At 35.7% G+C, this 25764-nt stretch overlaps 1 protein-coding gene across 2 annotated transcripts in view; it reads right to left on the bottom strand.

Annotated features, from left to right (window-relative positions):
* The window catches only part of VTA1 (vesicle trafficking 1), a 65389-nt gene that overhangs the window by 24123 nt on the left and 15502 nt on the right, over positions 1–25764 (bottom strand). For both annotated transcript variants that reach the window (XM_082669427.1, XM_082669426.1), the window contains exons 2-5: positions 22859–22953; positions 20189–20316; positions 19478–19553; positions 1475–1583 (exon numbers count right to left, since the gene is read on the bottom strand). In XM_082669427.1, the coding sequence (XP_082525553.1) occupies positions 1475–1583; positions 19478–19553; positions 20189–20316; positions 22859–22953 (408 nt within the window). The remainder of the gene's footprint in view (positions 1–1474; positions 1584–19477; positions 19554–20188; positions 20317–22858; positions 22954–25764) is intronic.

Here is a 25764-nt window from a genome sequence, read left to right as displayed (position 1 = left end):
CTTTTGTTTAAGCCACCCCGTCTATGGTATTTTGCTCTGGCAGCCCTAGTGGACAAAGACAACAGGAGACAGGAGTAGGAAATAAAACTGGTCAGTGCCAGATCGTGGTGAGTCTTGCTTGGTAGGCTAAGGATCTTGGATCTTTTCTTCTGGAAAACTGGAAGTGACTAATGGTTTTGTAAACAGTAGAACTAACATAAAACATGCCTGACTGTGGTCAGTATTAAAGCAGCGAAGGAAGTATGTAAAACATTCCGAAATATTAAATGAAAAAGTGAGAAATAAGGTTGTAGCAATACACTTGAAAAAAATCCCATTTCACCGCCATGCTGTAAATAACTCCAAAACTTAACCATGTCTTAGAATAGTTAACTTTAAACACTTAATAACAACTTAATATTACAGTATTCATGCTATAGTGTTAGTAAAAAGAACAAAGGACTTTGAGTAATAATTCAACTTCTGGTTCTCCTTCTCTGTGGTTCCATGACATTAGGCAGGCCAAAACCCAGAACCTCAATTTCCTCTTCTGTAAAACAGAAATAACACCAACTATCTCTTGGAGATTTTTGAGGGTATGAGATACATGAAAATGATCTGCAAGCTTTAAGGCATTATATGAATGCAAGGCATTTATTATATGACTGCAAGAAGCATTCTATGTGAAAAAGGCTACCTCAAGATTAAACAAGGATATATCATGAAGTGTCCTTCAGGAATAGATAGCAAAAAATTCACTTGAAATGATGCATAAAAGCTTGCTCCTCTAGGAGAAGAGCTGCAAAAATAGTTTACACATAGTATTTATAGGTAGAACTGTAGTGTTGCTTTTTTACTGAGTGGCATTATAAAATTCTAAATAGTCCTCCAAATGAATGAATAAATAAACCAACCAACCAGATGTAGAACAGTGTGTGTATTACCAATTGTGTGAAAAAAGTGAGGGTATATATTCCTATTTACTAGTAATTTATAAAAAATAATCTCTGTAAAAATACACAAAACACTAAAAACATTATTTACTTATTTGGGTTTCAGTAGAATCTGGGAAGATAAAGGGTATGGTGGAAAGGAGAATTTCACTTCATATTTCTTATATACTGTATAAATTTTTAACCATGTGAAAGTATTACCTGCCCCTCTCCCCCCAAAAAACCCACCTCAGGTATATACAAAATAAATTCAGTGTTCTTTGTGGTTTGGAAACATTTTATAGATTAAAAAAGGACTGCCTGTCCCACGTAGGAAAGAAATCTGATTAGAGGCCGGAGACAGATATTAGAGCAGTTGACACAGTCAGATATTAGAACAGTTTGGCCTTAATTTTTCACTTGTCCCTAAGTTTATAATTTTACACCTGATTTCGGACCTGATGAAGGAAACAAAATTGTATCACTCCTTCTAAAAACTCTGAATAATAATATACTGAGCAATTATGATTCTACTAAATCATTTTACTTAGATAAATACATACCATTATCTTCTTCAATCCCAACAGGCCCTGCTTGAGGAGTCTCTCCATTCTTTAAACAATTGTGAATATATGTTGCCTTCCACCTTGCATACTTTCTGTGTTTCACATTCTAAAAGAAATATTTTTATGTCAATGTTAGACTGCAGTAAAAAAGTCAAATAAAAATATACATTATGATGACAATCATACTTCTGTGATAAAACCTATTTTTGCATGGTACAGCTCTGATATATTCTGGCAATCTCCCCACTTTATCATGGGATTCTACCAACTGCCTAGGGCTTGACAGACTTCATGAAAAGCCATCTTCCTCAAGACACATAACTAGTTCTCTTTTGTGGTTTTGTGTTTCAGAAAAGGTCTATAATGGAATTACAGGAGTGTCCTTTCAGCAAAACTGGCAACTTTTATGCACAGGACAGAAATAGGCTAAATTGAATTTAAAATTAAACGTAAAATAACAACATACTAAACGATTTTCACTAAAGAGGGAAAAATTAATCTGTACAAATATATGAAAACAAACAAAGAACTAAGATGCTATAGTGGTTACAGCAAACACATGAACATTAGACCGACAGCTACGCAAACTTGACCTTCTAACATTTTATTTACCAACTCTAAATCTCAGTTACCTCGGTTCTAAAAAGGGGAAAATAATACATCACTGGGTTGCTGTAAAGAGAAATGCAAAATCAGTGAAGAACCTGCTAGTTGCCTCTTCTTCTTTCCTGGCTTAAAATTTATGCTACATGCTATAAAATAAGACAAAAATTTGCTTTAAAAATACAAGAGTAAAATCTGTTAGAATTTCGGATGGACTACTGATTTTCAGTTTATATTTTCATTTGACCTTTATTATAATCATGGACCAGTGGCACTGCTAACACCTGGGAGCTTGTTAGAAATGCAGACTCTTCTAGCCTACCCCAGACTTCCTGAACCACAATCTGCACTGCATCAAGGTCCCCCAGGTGATCTGTATGCACATTAAAGTTGGAGAGAACACATGACTTAATTATGTTGAAAACAACTGTAATTTGCCTTTTGTAAAGATCCACTAAGTCATCAATAACTACAAGTACTGCATACAGTCCAGATACTTAGTTGAGTATTCTGTAATGTGAGATTCTCTACATACTACTATAGATAAGTAGTACAACATACAGAAACCTAAAGAAAAGTAACCCTTCAAATTACTGAATTTGTATATTTAACTTCTCTTCTCTTATAAAACAATCCTCTCATATATTCCATTTTTTAAAAAGTTCCATACGTTGATTTTCATTTTCTTCCAGGTACAATTATATTTTGCTCCACTTCCCCTTACCTGGTCCTTACCACAACCTTGAAATTTAGGCAGGTCATGTTTTACTCACACTAAGGCTCTGAGACATTAAAAGACTGACTCAATGTAAATACAGATTAACCTGGCATTCAAGGCCTTCTACATTGTGGACATGGCTTCAGTCTCATTTCCTACCATTTCCCTCAAACCAGCTGGGATTCTGCCTCACCTGCAGTCTTTCTCATGCTATTCTCCCTGTCTCATACGGCTTCCTCTTCTGCCAAAAGTCTCCTCTTCTCTTAAGTTCAGTTCAAATGTTTATTCCCGTAATGAGCTACCCTGACTCCCAGCAAGTCAACAGCTATTTATCATTTACTCAAGTCAGGCACCATGCTAAGCGCTAGAGGTAATGGGATGAACAAATTAGGCATGAGCTTTGGAGTCCAATGTGAAAGCCAGGCAATAACTTCCATCACTAAATGTGACACCTGTATTATCTGAAGTCCATAATATTTTCTTCATCTTTTTCTCTTAGGATTCTATAATGCCAACATTATAGAGATGAGGAAGTGGCATTACTAAAGTAAAATGACTTATCCCATGTCACACTAGTAGTCAACCCAGCCATTCAATTTAGGGCTGTTCTGGTAAGCTACAATTAGCAAACTGCAATTTGTAATTTAGATAGGAATATATACAATAAGGGAAAGTGTGCTTTTTTTATTATTTTTTTAACACCTTTATTGGAGCATAATTGCTTTACAATGGTGTGTTAGTTTCTGCTGTACAACAAAGGGAATCAGATATACGTATACATATATCTCCATATCCCCTCCCTCTTGCGTCTCCCTCCCACCCTCCCTATCCCACCCCTCTAGGCGGTCGCAAAGCAATGAGCTGATCTCCGTGTGCTATGTGGCTGCTTCCCACTAGCTATCTATTTTATATTTGGTAGTGTATATATGTCCATGCCACTCTCTCACTTCGTCCCAGCTTACCCTTCCCCCTCGCCGTGTCCTCAAGTCCATTCTCTACATCTGTGTCTTTATTCCTGTCCTGCCCCTAGGTTCTTCAGAACCAGAAAACGGGCTTTTAAATGTTACTTTAAATATAAAGAGAATCATTTTGAAAGTAAATGAATAAATTGCTTAGGAAAGTTTAAGTTACTTTCTTTTGGAGTCTTTTAAAAATGAGACAGACTTTCTTTGGTCTGAAATAATTTAACATCGCCTAAAGCCTTAATTGGGTAAGTCGTATTGTAATGACTTTAGAAGGTTCCTTCATTCCTAATTTCATAGTATAAACAGTGTAGAGACATTTAAACCACGTTGGGTTCCTTCATTAGTATGTGAAGTTTAAAAAACATTACTCTAACCTGAAATGGGTTCATTTTAATAAATAACATTTAAAAAAATTTCCCCAAAGCAGATAAATCAACACAACAGTTTGATTTTTATTCCACACTATTTCCAAGACATCGCTAGAAACTGGTGCTTAAATTCTGAGCAGATTTTGGCAGTTGTAACTCAAAACTAATTCACCTTTTCATTGTTTTCTTTAAAATAAAGGATGCTAAATATTAAACAATATTTGAAGAGGAGAATTTCAAGATGTCAATATTTTTGAAATTTTTCAACTTATTTTGGCTGATTAGACATCCTTTCTGGGAAACAGGAATTACAAAAAGAACTTTTACTTTTGTCCCTGGCCTCTATGTTCCTGTTTTGTAACTGGATTGATGAGAGTCACTGACAACTGCAAATTTTAGCCACTGAGTCAGCAGTTAAATAAGAATTTTCATTTAATTTTTAAATCATTTGCACTTGCTACACTGAAGAATGACTGGCCAGCAAACACCAATCATACATTAAAACAGGGGTTCTCAAACCTGGTGCATGTAAGAATCATATTAGGGTGTAATAAAAAAATAAATTCCTGGGACTTCCCTGGTAATCCAGTGGTTAAGACTTCCCCTTCCAATGCAAGGGGTGTGGGTTTGATCCCTGGTTGGGAAGCTAAGATCCCACATGCCTCACGGCCAAAAAACCAAAACATAAAACAGAAGCAATATTGTAACAAATTCAATAAAGACTTTAAAAAAATGGTCCACATGAAAAAAAAAAATTCCTGGCCCAAATTATAGAAAACCTGATATAAATCATTTTCCATTAGCATTTTCCATTAGCCACCTTGAAAGAGAATGCTTTATTTTTTATAACATCTTTATTGGAGTATAATTGCTTTACAATGAATGGTGTGTTAGAAAATGCTTTATATTAGCTGTCTCCAATTCTTCCTCTTGAACCCATCCTAGTCAAGTTTTTATCCCTAGCATGCACTGCAACTGCTTTTGTCAAGGTTAAGGATTACTTCTCTTGCTAAATCCAAAGTTTAGATGTCATCTTACTTGTCCCCATTAACGTGGAAAGTTGAGTACTCCCTCCTCCTCGCAACCCCCTTTTCACTTGCTTTCCTGGTCTTCTGGTTTTGCCTCACTGGGTGTTCCTTTTCAGACCTTCATAGTGATTCTTTCTCATCTCCAGGGTGCGGAGTGCCACAGACTTCAGTTCTTAGACTTCTTTTCTTGTTTTCAACACTTTACCTTGACGACCTCTTCCAGTCTAATGGCTTTAAATACTGTGCGGTCAACTCCCAAATTCATATTCTCTGCTCAGACCTCTCTTCTGAACTTCAAGATGTATACATTCAACTCAGCATTTCACTTGTACATCTGATAGCTCAAAACATCCAAAGTTCACAACCGATTTCAGATCTTCCCGCTACTCAATTCGTTCCTCCACGTCAGTAAATGTCTTGTAGTTGTTCAAGCCCCAACCTTTGAAGTCATTTTTGAGCCCTCTATTTCTCTCATATTCTACCAATGAATCTTAAATTCTGTCAGTTCTACATTCAAAATGTATCCAGTTTCTCACCATGTCTTCTATTGCAATTTCTGGTCTGAGTCACCACTGCCCTCACTTTGATTATTAATAATATACTAACGGTTCCCCTATTTCCACCGTTGTCCATTATAATGCAAGTAATAACACTTTAAAGATAGCAGTCAAATCCTGTCAACTCTATTTGAACTCCCCTTCCCCACGGTCACCTGCCAACACTTTCCTCACTCTAGATTCAGCCACGTTGTATTCCTTGCTGTATCTTGAACTTTAACAGGTACCTGTGCTGTTCACAAATCTTTGCACTTTCTCTTGTCTCTTCCTGGAACATCTGAATGATTCACTCCGTTATTTCTTCAGGGCTTTGCTAAAATGTTGCCTTCTTAGTGAGACATTCCCCAAATACCTTATTTAAATTGACCTTCCTATCCCTACCATGGGATCCCTACCACAATACTTACCATATGACATACTATACATTTTATGTGTTTATTTGCTTATTGTCTGTCTTCACCAGAGGAATGTGATAACCACGAGGGCAGGGATTTAATCCACTGCTGTATTACTACTGCCTAAAACAGTGTTTGGCATGTAGTAGACATTAACAAATATTTGGTGAATGAATGAATGGACAGTAGATTCTGGAATCCATTTTTTTTTTTTAAATCAAGTACCACAAACGATTCTGAAGCTGGCTGTCCTAGAACGGCACTAAGAAAAATACTGAACTGGAGTGAAACACTTCTTGCTAACGAATAAATGTGAACATTAAACTTCAGTACACAGTTTCACTTAAGCTTGCAGGGAGGGGTCAGTGGATAGGGTGAAGGGTGTCCGTGAAACCCCCTGCATTATATGAAAAAAAAGCAATACACATATGCATGGGAGAGAAGCCACAGCTTTCATAACATTTCAAAGTAGTTAGTGACACAAAAGAAAATAAGAATCTCTAAGCTGGTGGTAACATCACAGATAACACATTTATACTCTTAGGCCCTCAATTCTCCCAAGTATATTACACAAACAAGGGCTCTATATAACTCCCAGGAACACTGGACACAGCACAATGAGAAACACTAAAAATACATATTCAACAAACTTACTATCATGATTCAAATATTAAAGTGTTATCACAAATAATATGTATTTCCTGGAGACTTATTCAAAATTTTTATACCTTTATATTTTTCAAAGCAACTAGAATTTTATAAAACAAATTTTAAAAATGAGAGTAAAACTGTACCAAAAAATCTTAACTATAATACACAAATACTTAAATTTACTCTATTTTTATAATATTTGAAAGGTACACTCCAATTAGCTGAAAGATATCCAAAGAAGGTATGAACATTAACTATTTAAAACCTAATCCACCAGGGCAAGAAAAGAAGCCAATGCTATCTTCTGGGGGAGAAAAAAAAAAAATATATATATATAGTTTTGTGAAGGAACTTTATATAATTTCATCAAGCTTGGAGAAAAGTTTTAAAACTAGTACACGATATCTTTCACTCAGATCACCCAATTGCTTACATTTTGTATTATCAATCTACTCATATATGCATGGACTTCCTATGCACATATTAATATGCAAAATGTTTACTGCATTTTTTTCTGTACCAATTAAGAGTAAGTTGGAAGTCACTCTGCCCCCTTACCCTTTCATTAATCATTTTCTAAGATCAAGGACAATCTCACACACAATGGTTAATAAAATCAGGAAATTTAACACTTACACAAGAATACTGTTTGATCCACAGTCCCAATAAATTCTGTCAATTGGCCCAATGATGTCCTTGGTAGTTCCTCCCCTGGGTATTTAACTTAAAAAGCATATATTATTTAGTTGTCATTATCTTTTTAGCCCTTAATCTGGAACAGCCTTTGTTAGTGTTTCTTGACCTTGACATTTCAGTTTGGATTTGTCTGATGTTTCCTCATGATTAGGTTCAGATTATGCATTTTCCACAGGATTTGCACTGAAGTGATATTTGCCTTTCTCACTTCATCTTATTAGGAGCCACATAATATCAGCTGGTCCCAATATTGAATGTGTTAGGTTTGACGACTTGGTTAAAGTGGTGTCAGACAGGTTTTTCCATTACTGGCTTACTATTTTCCCCTTTAAAATTAATAAGCAATCTGAGGGGAGACATTTAGAGACTAATGTAAATATCCTGCTCGTCACCAAATTTTCTACCCACTAGTTTTAAATCCCATTAATGATTTCTAACTTCATTGTCATTTCTCTATTTATTAGTTAGAACGCTACTGTAAGGAGCTTTCTCCATCCTTCCATTATTTATTTATTCATTCATTTATTTATTCCATTGTATGTTTCAGTAGGGACGAATGAATTCTTATTTTATTCAATGCATTACCTATTAATATCATTCATATTTCGATAGTCAAATTGTCCCTGATGCCGACAGTGGGAACCCTTTCAAGTTGGCTTCTGGATCCTTCTGACATGTTCCTGTGATTATGTGAACCATTTCTTTACTTTCTGGCACAGTAAGAAGATCCAGCTTCATTTAGTACTTTCCCTTACCCAGCCCTAGATTCAGTCCTTTCTATGAGAGTCCTGGTTCCTTTTATAGACGAAGGGTATTTAGAACCCAAAATCAGGCACTAGAGGTGCTCACTGTTATTGATGCATCATTGCTTCTAGGTTCTTTCAGTACAGAGATATAGGAACTATGTTTTATGTGCATGTGTACACACACCTATGTATATATGCTGTATATACAAATACATGCATATACTGTATATGCACCCATTTATAGTATACATACATACTGTTTATAGAAATATATCTATTTTGCCTTATTTGTATATTTAAAAGCATGAGTTAATATGGACATCTCCAATGCCAATCCAACAATATAATACAATATAGTCTTCTCCCACCCCCCACTGTAACTTCTTTCCCCAGAAGTGAGAAATCTGGCTTCCTCAATATATTTACTCATTTGCACAATCCTCGAATATAGAGTAAGCAGTTTTAGAATTGCCAACTCAATATCATCAAGAAAAAAAACCCTACAAACAATAGTTCAATATTTAACTTTTTTTGCAGTAAAACTGATATACCTTGAGATGTATAAATCTTAAGTGTATAGTTTGAGTTTTGACAAAAAGATCTACCTGTGTAAAACATACTCCTATCAAAATACAACATTTCTAGTTCCCCAGGAAGCTCCTTTATATCCCTTTCCGGATCAATTTCCCCTTTCCATACACCAAAAACTCCTAATTTTCTTCACTAGAATCAAGTTGTCTATTGTAGTACTTTACATGAAGGGAATCATACAGTTTGTATTCTTTGGGGTCTTTTTTTGCTCAACATAATGTCTACAAAATTGATGCATGTTTTAGGTATATCAGTAGCCTCTTTTTATACCTTAGTAACAGCACAATTTATTTATCAGTTCCTCTGCTGGTGGACATCTAGGTTGTTTACACAGCTTTGGGATATCATGAATAAAGTTCCTATGAACACTCCTGAACAAGTCTTTTCTGGACATATGTTTTCATTTCTCTTGGATAAACACCAAGGAATTGCTGGGTAAAAAGGTAGGTGTATGTTTAACTTTGTAAAAATCTGCCAAATCTCTTCCCAAACTGGTTATGACATCTAACATTTTCACCAAGCAATGTACGAAAGCTCTTGTTTTCACACGTTCTAGCCAATATTTGATGTGGGCAGCCTTTATTCATTTTAGATAATTTTACTGCTTTTAAACTATTTATCCTACCAATGACTGAGAGGGGGGTGTTAACATCTCCAACCACTATTATGACTTTTTTCCTGTATTTTCTTTTATTTTTATCACGTTTTGTTTCATAAAGTTTAAAACTGCTATTAGGTACACAGACATTTATAACTGTGGTACCTTCTTAATGAACTGTAATATCTTCTTGATAACAAAATGTCCCATTTTACCTCTGGTAAAACATCATCTTAAAGTTTACTTTATCTAATATTAATATGGCCACCTCAGATTTTGCTAACTTAGCATTTGCATTGAATATTTTTTCATCCTTTCAGTTTCAAAATATGTGTCTCTGTATTTAAAGGATGTCTCTTATAAATAGTATACAGTTAGGACTTGCTTTCTACTTTTAAATTGGAGTGTTACTCCATTTACATTTATAGTATGTACTGATACAGCTGTATGCAGGCCTAAAATTTGTTATTTGTTTTATATTAGTCCTATCTGCTTCTGTTTCCCTCTGTTCCCTTTCCCTGCCTTTTTTTTTAGAGGGGGGGTTACCAAATATATATGTATAGTTACAATAAGTTTTAGTTAAATGGCATATATATATTTTTAAAGAAACGAATAAAAGAGGAAATACATAGTTTTTAATGTATTTACTTATACACTGTATCAGTGTACTTTATTCCTTCCTATAAATCCAAGTTGTCATCTGGTATCATTTTCTTTCAGCCTGAAAAACATCCTTTCTGCTGTTCTTTAGTTCTTTAGATCTTTAGTGCAGATCTGCTAGTAATGAACTAATTTATCTAAAAATGTCTTTTATTTTACCTTCATTATTTGAAGGGTAGCTTTGCTCTACATAGAAGTCTGAGCTGTCAGGTTCTTTTGCTTGTTTGCTTTTTCTTTCAGTACTTTAAATATGCCAATTTCATTATCTTCTTGCCACAACTTTTTTAAAAAATGAGAAGCCATCCATCCTTCAAAGCATTGTTACCTTGTGCGTAATGTGTCGTTTCCCAAGACAGCTCCTTCAAGATTTCCTCTTCCATCACTGAACTTTACTGGTTGGACTATCACAACCAGTAAATGCTCTCAGGTATGGTTTCTTTGTATTTATTTTACTTGAGGTTCACTGAGCTTCTTGGCTCCATAACTATTTTTTTCACTCAATTTAGAAAATCTATGGTCATTATTTCTTCAACATTTTCTTTCTAGTCTCTTTTTTGGGACTCCAATTGTACATGCTAGACCTCCAAATATAGTAGTAATAATACACAATACGCCTGTTTCTGAATAAATTTATCTTAATATATAAGATTGAGTAGATGAGGATAGTTTCCATTAAAATTTTCATGTATTTTACGTGGATGTCCTCTCTAAATACAGGATATTAGAACATTATCCATCAACTAATAAAAGCAAAATTAATGTTTTTTAAGAGTTTACTATATGCTAGGTACTTTGTTAAAGGCTTTACATGTATTTTCTCATTTAAAATCCAAGACACCTTGAAGAAGTAGGTGTTACAATTTTCTTCATCTTACAGATGTGGGAACAGGCTTACATAAGTCAAATAACTTACCCAAAGTCACACAGTTATGAAGTGGCATATGGGATTTTGAGGCCAATGCCTGCAGTATTCTGAACCACATTATACTAACATTGTATGCAAAAATACTTCATTAATTTACAACTATTTGAAGATCATGTACAAGACACTGTTCTTGGCAATTATTATACAGAAGTGAATACAAGATACATGAAATTCCTACTCTAATAAGAGAGAGAATACTACCCTCATATCTTTCTATTTATTATTACAATTACTGAGACCTTCAGTGTACAGTGAGAGCATGAAAACTTAAGGTATGGTGTATGTACAAAACACAGTTTTGTAAGTAGATGAATTTCTCCTGATCTACCATGGTTTTCTAGGCTAGCAAGAAGATGCTGCTTAATTCTGAACCTTACAGTGCAAATGAATACCTTAAATAGACTACCTCCTTTGCAGACAGCTATTCATGTATATTATTATTCCAGTTATGTTGCAGCCCTGTTTTTCGAGTAGGGAGAGTCCATGATTGAGATACAAACAGGATTCTCTGGGAGCTCCCATAGAGGGATGTAGATCAGTGCCAATCAAAATATGGTCCCAGAACCAGAGCTGGCCTGCAAACTGTTTACCACTTTTGTGACAAGACAATACAGAAATTGAGAGCATTTAGGAAACTTATAGCAAATTAGGTTTGTATTTTATATGTCTTTTTAAGGTTTTATTTTTCTAGTTAATCATTATTTATATTTTACAAAACAATCAGCTTGCAACAGAATGGAAATTAAGAAGAAAAAAATGCTAGACCTTTATTACACAGAGTTTGTTAATACTGTTCTGGGCCATAGCATCTGGGGACAAGGAACTTTTATTTTCTGATTCTGTTTTCTCACTGTAATTCAGGGTTGTGAAAGTGAAACAAGATATATCTAAAGTGTCTAAGCACAGTGCCAGGCAAATGGTAGGACTGGATCGCATCACTGTATTTTGTCATTACTACACCATATATCATCATACTCAAGTTATTCTGCTTCCCTTTCCAAGTTGGAACACAAACCTTGTGAGGGCAGGAAAACATACCATATTCATTTGATTCCCCCAAACTAGCAGAAACTCAACAGATAAAGGCAAAATGGTATCTGCTCCTCAAACATTGCTAGAAGTGAAATAAATCTAAAATACAATAAAAGAAAGCCTATCAATACTGGCCAGAAGTAGTTAACACAAGATGTTAAAGAAAAATAACTTATTTATATTTTGAACATCGCTTGCTTTAAAATACAAAATTAAAAATTTTAATATATACTTTTGGTGACTTTATACCTAAAACTGGGACACTGATTCCAAGACAGTTATAACTGGAATGGTAGAAGTTTACAATGACAACAAATTTAATCAAATTCTGAGATGGAATTGTATATATAAAGCACAGTTAAAAGAGTTAAATACATATAACTAAACAGATAGGAGTGTTCAGAAACAGAATAGCAACAAAGTATTTTTTTTTAAGTTGAAGATTAAAGAAAATACAGACTTTAAAAATTTTTGTGAATACTGCGAACTATGAAAAATGACATGAAATTAAAAGGAAAAAATGTCAGGAAATAGACCAAGAAAAATGAGATCTATTACATTTTAGATGAGTTATGAAAGAAGTTCCATGTAAACAAGTCTGAACATTATCTTCAACTATAGATTGAAAAATGAAAAGCTAAACTATAGCAACTTTTGAAATATCTATAGCTAAATAGCTACTAAATAGCTACTGTTTTTACTCTGAGATTTTACCCAATGTGCAAATTTACAGCTACTGCCCGAGAAGACGTAAGAGTAGAATGAGACAGTCTCCCCTTTGAGGACTTGCAGTATAATTTACTCCAAAATACGATATATAACACTTAAGTCAGGGACTTCCCTGGTGGTGCAGTGGTTAAGAATCTGCCTGCCACCCTGAGAAAACCATAATTCAAAAAGAGTCATGTACCAAAATGTTCATTGCAGCTCTATTTACAATAGCCAGGAGATGGACACAACCTAAGTGTCCATCATCGGATGAATGGATAAAGAAGATGTGGCACATATATACAATGGATTATTACTCAGCCATAAAAAGGAACGAAACTGAGCTATTTGTAATGAGGTGGATGGACCTAGAGCCTGTCATACAGAGTGAAGTAAGTCAGAAAGAGAAAGACAAATACCGTATGCTAACACATATATATGGAATCTAAGGAAAGAAAAAAAAAGGTCATGAAGAACCTAGGGGTAAGACAGGAATAAAGACACAGACCTACTAGAGAATGGACTTGAGGATATGGGGAGGGGGAAGGGTAAGCTGTGACAAAGTGAGAGAGTGGCATGGACATATATACACTACCAAACGTAAAATAGATAGCTAGTGGGAACCAGCCGCATAGCACAGGGAGATCAGCTCAGTGTTTTGTGACCACCTAGAGGGGTGGGATAGGGAGGGTGGGAGGGAGACGCAAGAGGGAAGAGATATGGAAACACACGTATATGTATAACTGATTCACTCTGTTATAAAGCAGAAAGTAACACACCATTGTAAAGCAATTATACTCCAATAAAGATGTAAAAAAAAAAAAAAAAAGAATCTGCCTGCCAATGAAGGAGACACAGGTTCAATCCCCGGTCTGGGAAGATCCCACATGGCGTGGAGCAACTAAGCCCGTGTGCCACAACTACTGAGCCTGTGCCCTAGAGCATGCGCGCTGCAACTACTGAGCCCATGCGCCGCAAATACTGAAGCCTGCGTGCCTAGAGCCCATGTTCCACAACAAGAGAAGCCAATGCAATGAGAAGTCCACACACAGCAATGACGTGTAGCCCCCGCTTGCCGCAACTAGAGAAAGCCCGTGCGCAGCAACAAAGACCCAATGCAGCCAAAAAAATAATTTTAAAAAAACAAAAATCTTAAGTCAACACATTTATAGTGTAACATTCATAAAGTTAAGATCCTAAATGAGTTGAGAGAATGGAGAAATGCATATAAGGGCTAGAATAATGGAGCTACGACTCGAAGAGAAGGTAACACTTAGACAAAGCAGGCTAAAAAACCAACGTTTACAACGGTGAAAGCTGAGCGCGGGAGGTAAGCAGAATGGTCTGACAAACATACAATGGGACTGGTAAGAAGTAGCATAGGAAGGAGTCTGGACTTGCAATGCCAGGAAAGGAAAAGTCCCTGTTAGGTTCTTCAATAAAACAATGACAGAGGAGAATAGGTTCCAGGGTAAAAGAGCCTAAAATAGGAAAATTAATTAGGTAAACTGCAGTAGTGTAGCTTGTGAACCAACGACCTTTAAAAAAAAAAGGCTGGAATGTTAAATAAAAGGAATTTAATTAGAAGACGCAACATCTTTACGTACAAATGCCATAAGAAGGCCCCAGATGTTCGTCTTGCTCCCTCCCTACACTGACAACCTCTACATTGCCATGTCATGTTTCTTCTCCTTTCTTCCTACTAGAAATTAGTTCTCTGCTGTCATAATTTCTGGTGGCTCTACTTTTCATTATCATTTATATAACTTAAATGGGTAATTTTTCATCCCTCCTTTTGGAGCTTCTAATCTAAAACTATTTTTGCTTCTCTCTTTTTCTTTTTTTGTCTGCTTTTTCATCTTTGCTTTTTATTCTCCTTTTCCTATCTCTTCTTGCATGTTTGGAACACATAATCATAGACTGGTAGAGCTGCACAGGATCTCAGAGATCTGCTTGACCAGGCTTCCCATTTTATAGAAGAAAACCCAAGTCCTAAGAGGTAAAATGACCTCTTGGCTTGGAGTTTAGGCTTGGCTCTGACAACCACTGTTGCTATTCTTTTAAATAAATTTTCAGAACTGACAGGAAAAAACCATACCATTTTTTAAACTTTAAAAAATATAATTAAAAAACCCCCATTATCTTGATTATAAAGATGATAAAATTAAAAGATAATTTTAAAATACACAAATAAAGGGCTTCCCTGGTGGCGCAGTGGTTGAGAGTCTGCCTGCCGATGCAGGGGCACACGGGTTCGTGCCCCGGTCCGGGAAGGTCCCACATGCCGCGGAGCGGCTGGGCCCGTGAGCCATGGCCGCTGAGCCTGCGCGTCCGGAGCCTGTGCTCCACAACGGGAGAGGCCACAACAGTGAGAGGCCCGCGTACCGCCAAAAAAAAAAAAAAAAAAAACACAAATAAAAACTACAAGATAATTATAATGCCTTCCCCTTCCTCATTTTCTGTTATTGTAGTCTTTAATGTTTCTCAAGCAGCATTCTTTGAGAAGCAAGGCAAACAACTCTTTTTGAAGAAAGTTCCAGCTTTATTAAAAAGCTATGGGATATTATGCAGGTAATAACACCACCACATTTCCTTTATAAATGAACAAATAAGAAACAGCAATTCCTGAAATATACCTACAGGAGTATATATTAAAAAACAAAATCTGGGGGCTTCCCTGGTGGCGCAGTGGTTGAGAGTCCGCCTGCCGATGCAGGAGACAAGGGTTAGTGCCCCGGTCCGGGAGGATCCCACATGCCACGGAGCGGCTGGGCCCGTGAGCCATGGCCGCTGAGCCTGCGCGTCCGGAGCCTGTGCTCCGCAACGGGAGAGACCACAGCAGTGAGAGGCCCGCGTACCGCAAAAAAACAAACAGAAACAAAAAAACAAAATCTGCCTACCTGAAATCCTTAAACTTATTCTTTTCCCACCTTTCTGTTTCCTGTCTTTGTCTCTGCTAGTGTTTTCAAAGTATAGGATGAAACTAAAGTGAAAGTGGAAAGGAGGAATGAGTTACAATGCTTTGAGTAACCAGTTATACCCAGCTTTTAAAACATGTCATATTTTTAATAGTTATTGTGAAATAAGAAATGTTCTGCTAGTTTGTGTCTTATTTTAGGCACAGAGTGCTTAAATCACAAGTAAATAAATACAAGCCTTAGATTTCCTCAGACAACAATGAGGACCTACCAGAGAGAGTTGATGCCGATGATACTCTGCTTATCTGTTTTGGTAGGAGCTGCGAAAGTCACAGCTAGAGCGTATTCCTCCCTATTCCACTCAAGTGGAGCATTATTTAAAGTTATGACATTTTAAATCATTATTTTGAAAAATCTGTATCTCAGTGATAATGATGAATATGCCACTTCTAGAAATGAAAAATGATGGAACAAAAACCAACATTAAAAGTAAGGGAAAATAGAATTTGAAACTAGGCTGATCAAACTGGCTGGCTGGGGGATTATGTTATTGCTGTATGAACAGTCTTGCCAGTATTTCACTTTCCTTGTCGGCTGCCTTTATTTAGTCAACCTTAGTTCATGGCCAAAAACCAGTTCACTAGTCATATAAGGATAAGATCACTGTATAATAATGGATATGAGAAATGTCAGTATTGTACGCCAAACAAATTATAACTTTTTTATTTTTTTGCGGTACGCGGGCCTCTCCCTGTTGTGGCCTCTCCCGTTGCGGAGCACAGGCTCCGGACGCACAGGCTCAGCGGCCATGGCTCACGGGCCCAGCCGCTCTGCAGCACGTGGGATCTTCCCGGACCGGGGCACGAACCCATGTTCCCTGCATCGGCAGGCGGACTCTCAACCACTGTGCCACCAGGGAAGCCCATAACTTTTGATATATACAACTTTCACTGGATGTATAAACTTTGCATGTTATAACAAGCATATGTAAGTTAGTGAAGAGCACCCACATATAATTACGTACTAAATGTGTGTACATACATTTGCTAATTTAAAATGCAGGATTTACATAAAGGCCCAAAGAATAAACCTCAGCCCAATCAAATAATTATAGGGACGTCCTTTCCATGCTGGCCTTACAATGCCTAATTTCTTTTTTCCATACCATTTCAGACCCCTCCTGCTCTCTGGATCCTTTAACCACCAACACAGATGTTATTTCCTACTTTAATGCCAATGCAAGGCAGAAAAACTTAGGTAGCAGGTTGGGTGATTAGACAGGGAAAGAAAAGAGTGTAAACATTTTGGAAAAATGTCCCTTTCACTCTTGGGCTACATGTAGTCTTTAGTATCCTCAGTATCTAAGCATCTCTCCCCCAACTCCTTTTGAAGCCCTCTCATTTGTCCCATTAAGAGTCCCTGCCTTAGCTACTATATTCAAATAACTAAGAAAGCTGTTCTTTGTTAAGGATACCTGTATGTAAACTTAGATTTTTTTTCCTTCTGAAATGCAGATGAATTACATGCTAATTATGTGTGGAGGTATTTATGTGTCCCTTAAGTAAAACAAAAACAAAACAAAACCTACATTACTCACTTAAGACTTCTGGACATTTTGTTCTTTTTCCTGTATCTATTACTTTACCTTTTATCTGGGTTCCCCACTGTTAGCAGTTATAACTTCAAAGAACTGTGTGCTTGCTTCTGAGATACATGGGCAAAAGCAGCTCCTCTAAGTAAGAAGTAGGAGAGGTAAGAAAAGCCATCTCAGAAGTATCTGGCAAACTGATCTGCTACTGTGCTTTACCATGACCTTCTCTTCTGATATCTTACATTTCTATCTACTTCTCTACTTGTGTTTCTTTATTCACTTCTTCCTCTAGTCTTTTAAATACAGGTGTTTATCAGGATGTTTATCTGACCATTTTCTCTCTCTTTCAAAACTATCTTCTTACCTGAGGGTTTGTCTAATCTCCTAACTTGAACTTTTATCTCTATTTTGCATATTTCTTGTCTTTTTATTTCTAAGAGTCTTGTGGTGATTTATTTTTGTATGCTACACCTGCACCTCACACTTTAAAATTTAAGTCTAAACATATTATTTCTCCTCAGGTCAACGACAACCCACTTTGTACGAAGTTCCACAGTAATCATTAACTAGTTCTTTTGCCAAATGACTTGTAGTTCTTTCCTACCCCAGTTCATTCTATAGAGTCTTATCATACCAAGCACCCCAAAGTAGAATTCTTTATTCAATAAATATAATAAATATAAATCCCCTAATTGAAGATGCCAGGCCTTTCATCATCTGTCTGATCTGGCTTATGACTTACTTTTCTAATCTGGTCTCACTATTCTCCTTCAGCCACCTGGTACTCGCCAAAACCCTACTACCTATCTACAGCTTTCCATAATATCATGCTTAAATCACCTCTATGTCCTCTGTGTGCCCTGTTTAGTATAGAGCCCCATACTAGTAAAACAGGAAAAAAAATCCAGATCAGTAGTAACAGGAGACAGGAGTAGAAAGGGAGCTAAACAGGGCCTCTAAAATGCAAAAAAGTGAGAAGCATTTGTGGTTTTCACACTCCAGGCCTCAGTTTTCTCTGATGTTGCTCTATTTCAAGAAAAGTTAACAGCAGTGGCTCTCAATGGGCATTGCCCCATACCCTCGCGGGTGTTTGGAAATATCTGTTGGTGGTTTCTAGTCATCTGACTGGGGAATGCTGTGTGGGCAAGAGACAGGATGCTTGATGTTTTGAAAGAAAAGGGACAGTCACACACAATAAAAAAGTGTCCCTCATTTGGCACAACTTTGAAATGTCCTGCACATCTCTGCCAACTCAAAAACTCAGCTTATGATCGTCAGGCCTCGAGCTTAACTACATTTTACATATAAACAAAGCATTTATTGCACAGTTTTGATGTACTGTTTTACGAACATGTAAAATATCGCATAGATAGATTGTACTTTGTTTTGTTTGGAATGATACACTGAGCTGCTCACCATTTTGAAAAAATCATTTCATAGAAAGCAATGTTCTTCATAGATCTCAAATCACTAATATGACATGCCTCTATCAGTCTCATTTGTAACTCTCTTTTCTCCTCCCTTCCTCCTTCCCTCCTTCCCTCCCTCCCTTCCTTCCTCTCTCTCTCTCTCTCTTTTGTTCTTTCTAGATTAACATCTCTCCTTCCAGGTCAATGGTAAAGCCTGCTACAGTGAAAACAACACTGAACTCACGGCAACAAGTTTGTCACTTAGCCTCAGTTTGCTCATATATAAAATGAATATGTGCTCTACTTATCTTAGAGTGGTTATGAGAAACAAACTGATAAAATGGATAGGAAGTATCTTGTAAAATATCAAGTTCTATATGTATTTTACAATAGAGACAAATCTTTAACAATAATATTTCTGGCTAGAAACAAAATAGGAAAAAAGCAGTACTAAAAAGTCTCTGCCTCCAGTAATGTTTACCAAATAACAGTACAGAAATTTAACAGCATCCAGGATCAGTAATATTTAAACACTTAATAAAATCAAACTCTGAACCTGGGGTTCAGAGACCAATACAGTAGCTATGTACTCACTAAAGTATAAAATACATGCTGGATTTAAAGAACTTACTACAAAAAATAACATTTATCATTAAAAATAATTCCATCTTTTGTTTTCACTTTTTAAAATGTGGCTAGTAGACAATTTAAAATTACACATTTTGCTTATACTACATTTTTGATGGACATGCTGCTCTAACTAAACAATGCAATAATAAAACTAATAAAAAGCAACAATACTGATCTCCAGCTAATAAGACAATAAAGAATGTACACTCACTTCATCAGTGAGTTCTCCAAACACTGTTATGACATCTATTAAAAGACTTGCAGTATAGAAGGACTTGATCATGTTTCTGGAAGAGAAAAGAAAAGTTCATCTAATTCAAATGAAAAAATGTAAGAATTAGTCTTGTAGCTACAAGACAAAAGCTTCCAATGTTTATAAAAGCACTCTGAAATTGTTTTAAATAAAATCAGATTTCAAGAACACAATGGAGCTCCTTCTGTAATCTGTTATTAGGAGGAAGTTACAACACATATAACAGGTGAATATGCTACAACAAGGTTTCATAGTATGCGTCTGATTTTAGAAAATGTAATGACAGTACTATCTGAATCCATATCAAGCCATGTGTATTTCTTTGTATTTAAGTCTTATTATAATAATGACAAATCATTTGAATCGGTAGGGGTGGGAATTTTTAAAATCAGTATCATTGGACCAGGCTGTTTTTGGCTAAAATCAACACAGATCTTACTAAATGGCTAGTTAGGGTATATTTATGAAGAAAATGAATTTGCCCTGGGTATTCTTCGTTTAGCCATTTTCTCTAAAAAGCCAGGATCACTCTTGTAACCCAAACTCATTCTGAGATTCAAAAAAAAAAAATCTGAATCGTTAATCAGGAAGTCTGAGAGTAATCAAGAGAAAACTGGATAAATTCTGGTTATACAGTAACTAAATTTAATTTTATCTATCTTTACTTACTTGTGAAATCGCCCAGCACGATCTTCATTATCTGCATACAAAAACATTTTCAAAGCATAATTCTCCAAATGGGCACAACCAACTATTTCTTGAGTAACAGCTTCATTATCACCCAACTGTTTCTTAAGCTAAAATAAAATGAGATACAGAACTTATGATTCTGGGCTCACGGAAGTGTATACTTAAGTATAAAAATTCCCAATAATCAAATCCAATGTTCACAAAATTTTGAAGAAAGACACTTATGATAACGTGAACGTTTAATTTAGCTCTAAATATCAAAATAATCAAGAAAAAAAACCATCCAACTATCTATGTAAAGCATCAGACAAATATTTCAAATGTACTAACAAGTATCCTAAAAATGGGATTAAGAAATTCTTTCCTAACCATACATAATTTAAATCTTTAATTTATTCCTATTTCAATTTCTTCTATCAAATACAGAAAAATACAATGAGAAGGATCATTATATCCTAAAAAAGTATCTCTCAGAGCACACTGCATTAGAGATCTAATTCTAAGTAACGTATAAGAAAACAAACTTAGAATAGGATTATGGAAGTTTTAAAAATTTAGACAAATATATACCTCAAATCAACACAATTTACAACCATGTAAATTTCCAGTCAGTACATCCCTTTCATACACATACAATAATTTAAAGTGTTTTAAAAACAACAAACTAAATTCCTACATTTTACTCAGACTGTCATATTGGAGTAAAATGACCTTCTGGAATATTAGATCTGAGCACCACACTACTGTTTAAAAATTGCTTTTTTCAAAGAACATTATAAAGTAACAAATTAAATTTAGAAAAAGCGAGAGGATTTTTCATAAAATCAGCAAAGTACATATTCTCATAATTAAGGCCCAGAAGAGTTTGAATACTGGAATTTAAGGACATCTGAGCATGCTTATCCTGAACAAAAACAGAAAAAAAGCCCCACATATAACACTGGTTTACTGTATCCACACTGCGAAATGCTTTAATTGTAGAGGCAATTTATTTCTAGAAAAATTTAGTGGGAGCATGTCATTTCATCTCACCTTCAGCATAAAAAACTGGCAGCAAAAACATAATATACTTGAAGTGTTCCAACTATAAATATAAACATTATAGCACAAGCAGATATGTTCTCACCATGGAATGAACTTGTTATTTAATGTAGATAATAATAAATTCCTGGTAAGTCTCTTTATAAATGTGATTTTACATTTTGCATACTATAAAGACAGTTTGAGTTTTGTCTTATCCATAAGCTATTGTTATTTTAGCTATTATTGTTAAGCTGTAAAATTAATAAAGAGATATATTCTATATAAAATGTAAGAGACTGTATTGTACAAATGTATTGCTACGTGTCAGACACATTCTTCCTCCCACCTCCTAACCCCACCCTCCAAAAGAAGAGTACTCAAATTCTTCCTGCATCCACAGAAGCAGTATTAGAAGTAGAAGGCCAGACAGGCTCCAAGGGCAGCTGAGTTGTCATCAGTGATGCCACCAGGCTACCTTGGATGGTTAATAGTAGCAGATGACAGGATTCTGGGTCAGAAGGCCAGGCACCCATACAAAGTTAGAGAGAACACTATTGCCCATGGCTGCTTAATACAAGTAGGCTTTGATCTGAATAACTTTCAACTTTTAAAAAAAGTTCTGGGCCGACTGGTATAAGTGCATTGATTTTTAATATGTCTGAATTTTGTTTCTCTAAACAAAATAATGCAACTGATCAAATAAATATTTAGGTTTCTAATTCTCTTGAGCAGGTCACATAACTAAATAAGCAAATAAAAAGTAAGCCACAGCTATGAATATAACTGCCTTGGAGGAGATGCATTAATGAGAAGTAAACCTTGACATTGTTAAAAAAGAAACTGGGATGGCTGGGCATGGGAGGCACAGGGTGGAGCCCTGCTTACTAAATAAGGTTACTATGGTTTAATAATGCCTTCCTGATGCACTGACACCCAATCAAATCCTTCAATTTTCCCTGGATTCGTGCTTCTACATAACCTGTGAAGTTCTATCACAGTTCAAGATGACTTACTGGTCACCTCCCACATTTCTGCTAGCAGAGGAAAATGCCTAGACCATAAGAGTATCTTGTTATGGGACCAAGAGTAGGAGGAAGAAACAATAGGCAACTTCCTTCATGGTCCTTTTCACTAAATAAATAGCCCGTTTCTTTCTTTTTTTTGCCCGTGCCTCACAGCATGTGGGATTGCAGTTCCCCAACCAGGGATCGAACATGCACCCCCTGCAGTGGAAATGCGAAGTCTTAACCACTGGACCACCAAGGAAGTCCCCGATTTCATTATTACAAGAGCCATTTAAGAATTCCCAAATCAATCATCGGTGTGACTGCATGAAGGAAGGTTAGAAAGGGTTTGTCACTTACAAAAGAATGACTCAACGGTCATCTACAATAACCTGGAACAAAATATAATGTATATGTAAAGATACTGAAACCGACGTATACCTACTTACAACTCCCTAAGCAGTATGATGTAAATGAAAAAAAAATGTGTCTCATTTTTCCTCAGCTATGACATTGCTAATTGCTGCCAACAGGAAGAACTAAAATGACAACACACACACAAATGAAATAAAATGGCATTTTAAACATTAAGCAGAAAATAAATTTTCAGTGTTCAACTTACAGCTTCTAACTGATCCATTAGCTTTGATAAAAATTTACGACATTCAGGAGTTTTACTGTCAATCTTCATTCCCGTTTGCATCGCATACAAACGACCTACAAAGAAAAATACGATTTGAACAATTTCCAGGACTGAATGTTTAAAATATGTTTTGTCTAATTAATAATTCAAGTTTTAAGTGAATTGAGAAATAAAATAAAACTTTGATTTACTATGGCTCTTATTCACAAATATAAAGAACACAAAAATATTATCCAAAGAATGCAAGATGAATGATGATAAGTTTCTATGAAGTAAGGCCTTCTCTTTTGGCACTATGTTTAAAAAATAAAAGGACTAGGTCCTAAGCTGTCAAAGGGAACTGCAATTTAATAGGTAAGTGAGGGCATTCAGAAAAACAACCACGTGTACAAGAGCACTTGCCAAGGGCGAGATAAGTAATACTGATAAAATACACAATATGGGCTGGGACAAGGGGAAATGCTACTCAAGCTGAGGCTAACAGGGAGAATTTTTTTGGTCATTTTTATATATACAAATAAAAATAAGTATACCATCTCTTTAAAAAAATAGAAATATTAGAGATAAGGCTGAAGCTAAAAACCTCTCTGCTACCACAATCCTAAATAGCTTTCCCAGTGATAAGAGCTGTAAAGTTTGGTGGTAATTGTTGTTACCACTGGTATGTACATATACTGCCTATAATTTACCTCTTACATTCAACAATATGCTCAGGAGATCTGCGTAGCACTACAGTGCTCCACACTATGGCCACAACAAACTAAAGCACATTTGGGTAGTTCTCAGATTTTCATCGTTACAAACCATGTTGCGCTACCAGACCTTCTTGAGCACACATTCAAGAGTTCCCTGACGGAGATACCAAGAATGAGAATTGCTGGCTCATAGTATATGTAGTACCTTTCTCACTTTAAGGGCTACTCTTAAAACTGTCTTCCAAAACGAATTACCACTATGCAGTTATATCTATAACACATGCAAGCACCCATTTCTCCTAAACTCACAAAAAGTTGATATTAAATTAAAAATTGATATTAAACTTATCAATCTCAGAACTGTGTTACCTCACTGTCTGATTTTGCATTTTCACTGTTCAAAGGTATTAGAGATTTACTGGATAGCTCTATATCCTCCTTTATGAATTAGGAATAGCTATCAAAATAAAAGGAAAAAATCTGCCAAATTTTCTGTTGGGTTGTTTCCTTTTTAACAAATTGCCGTGTGGCAGTTCTTTGTACAGTAGAAAGGAGGGAGATCATGTTTCCCCACCAAATGGAATCTTGTGAACACTATCCCCCTTCCCTGCTTTATTTTCTCCTCAGCAGGTAATCATCTTCAATTTTTTTATCCTCTGATTCTACTACAACTCCAACTTAAGCTCCATGAAAATGGCGATTGTAGTCTACTTGGTTTGATGTATCCCTGGCATCTGGGATAGTGCCTGGCCTTCGATAAACATTTTCTGAATAGATAAATACATGAATGAAAGAATAGCGCATTCTGCCCCACTGATTTAAATGCCACTTTTACCATTCATTAGCATACATTAAGTTTTCATGGGATAAAAGGGCCTAATTCTTTATATTGTCTATCTTGCTTTGTTATTTGTTAGTCTACTGGTCTATCATTGCTTTATTTACTGCAGCTTTAGAACATGGCTTGGTATGTTAGCTACTCTCAGGATTTCCAATTCAATTATGTCAACCCAATCATATCTTCTTTAAAGATGTATTAATATACAAATAATACAGTTATGTATTCTGCATGTATTTTTAATTTCAATAGCTGTATCTGAGGGAACTACTTTTGAAGGCTTAGGCTTTTACAGCTATCTCATGTTATAGAGCTTTAAGCTTAATTAATTAACACATTTATTTCTATATCAAATTTAAGGGTTTGATCCATCTAGGTATTAATGAGAGGAAAAAAATGGAGTTCTAAAAGTACTGTAGAGATTTACACTGACTTACAGTGTAAAAAGCATGATGCTTTCATTTTCACTGCACAGTAACCAGCACTGGATATCACTCTGACAAAAAAAAAATCTGAGAAGCAAAAAAAGCCCTTATTATCCATTGCTTTAATCACAAGTGTGACTAAATTTTGCCTTTTCCTCTTTCTTTTAACCAGTCATATTTAACAACATGTCCAGGTCGTTTACCCATTTGAGTACCAGGTTCTAATCACCTCTCCCCACTCCACGCCTTTTAAAGCATGGCTGAACCCCCTCCCCTCTTCAAACCAGTCATATCTCTTGAGTTGTTCAAGCTCTCTACCTGTTTTAGTCAGCTTTTGTTGTTATAATTGTGACTGAACTCCCCAACACCTCCTCTCTGTGAATTGTTCTGGTCTTCCAGCATTTTTGTTGCATTTTTTTTTTATTATTAAAAGTGCATCACATGAGCTCTTTGGAAAATAAATATTGGCTGAAAATATTGTGCCATCTTCCAATTTTTGAATATTGTTTTAAAACACAGAAGCTTAAAATATTTATGTACCCAAAGCAATTTTTTCCCCCGATCAATTCTAAGCTTGGAAAGCTCTTTTATCTCTAAGAAACTGGATATTCAGTTATGATTTTTCCAGTTAAATTCCTTTTTGAATTTAACTTTTAATAACATGCATCCACCTCAGTACTGGCATCTGTCTCAAATACACTCAAGAAATAATCCTTTCTTTCTCTAATGATTTGTGGTTCCTTAATATGTTTTTGCTTTTTATATGTCTTGGCTATTTGATTTCACTGAGATCACAGATTAAATGTCATCTCACATGATAATACCTATAACTGATAATATGCTTTTTCTTCCTCCAAATTTAATCTTACTATGTCTTATGGTGTTACAAATTTTTTTCTGAAGAATTTTAAGTGTTCTTGCTCTTAT

Source organism: Grampus griseus (assembly GCF_964374135.1).
Source record: "Grampus griseus genome assembly, chromosome: 13".
Classification (NCBI taxonomy): domain Eukaryota; kingdom Metazoa; phylum Chordata; class Mammalia; order Artiodactyla; family Delphinidae; genus Grampus; species Grampus griseus.
This window is presented reverse-complemented; position numbering and strand designations above follow the sequence as displayed.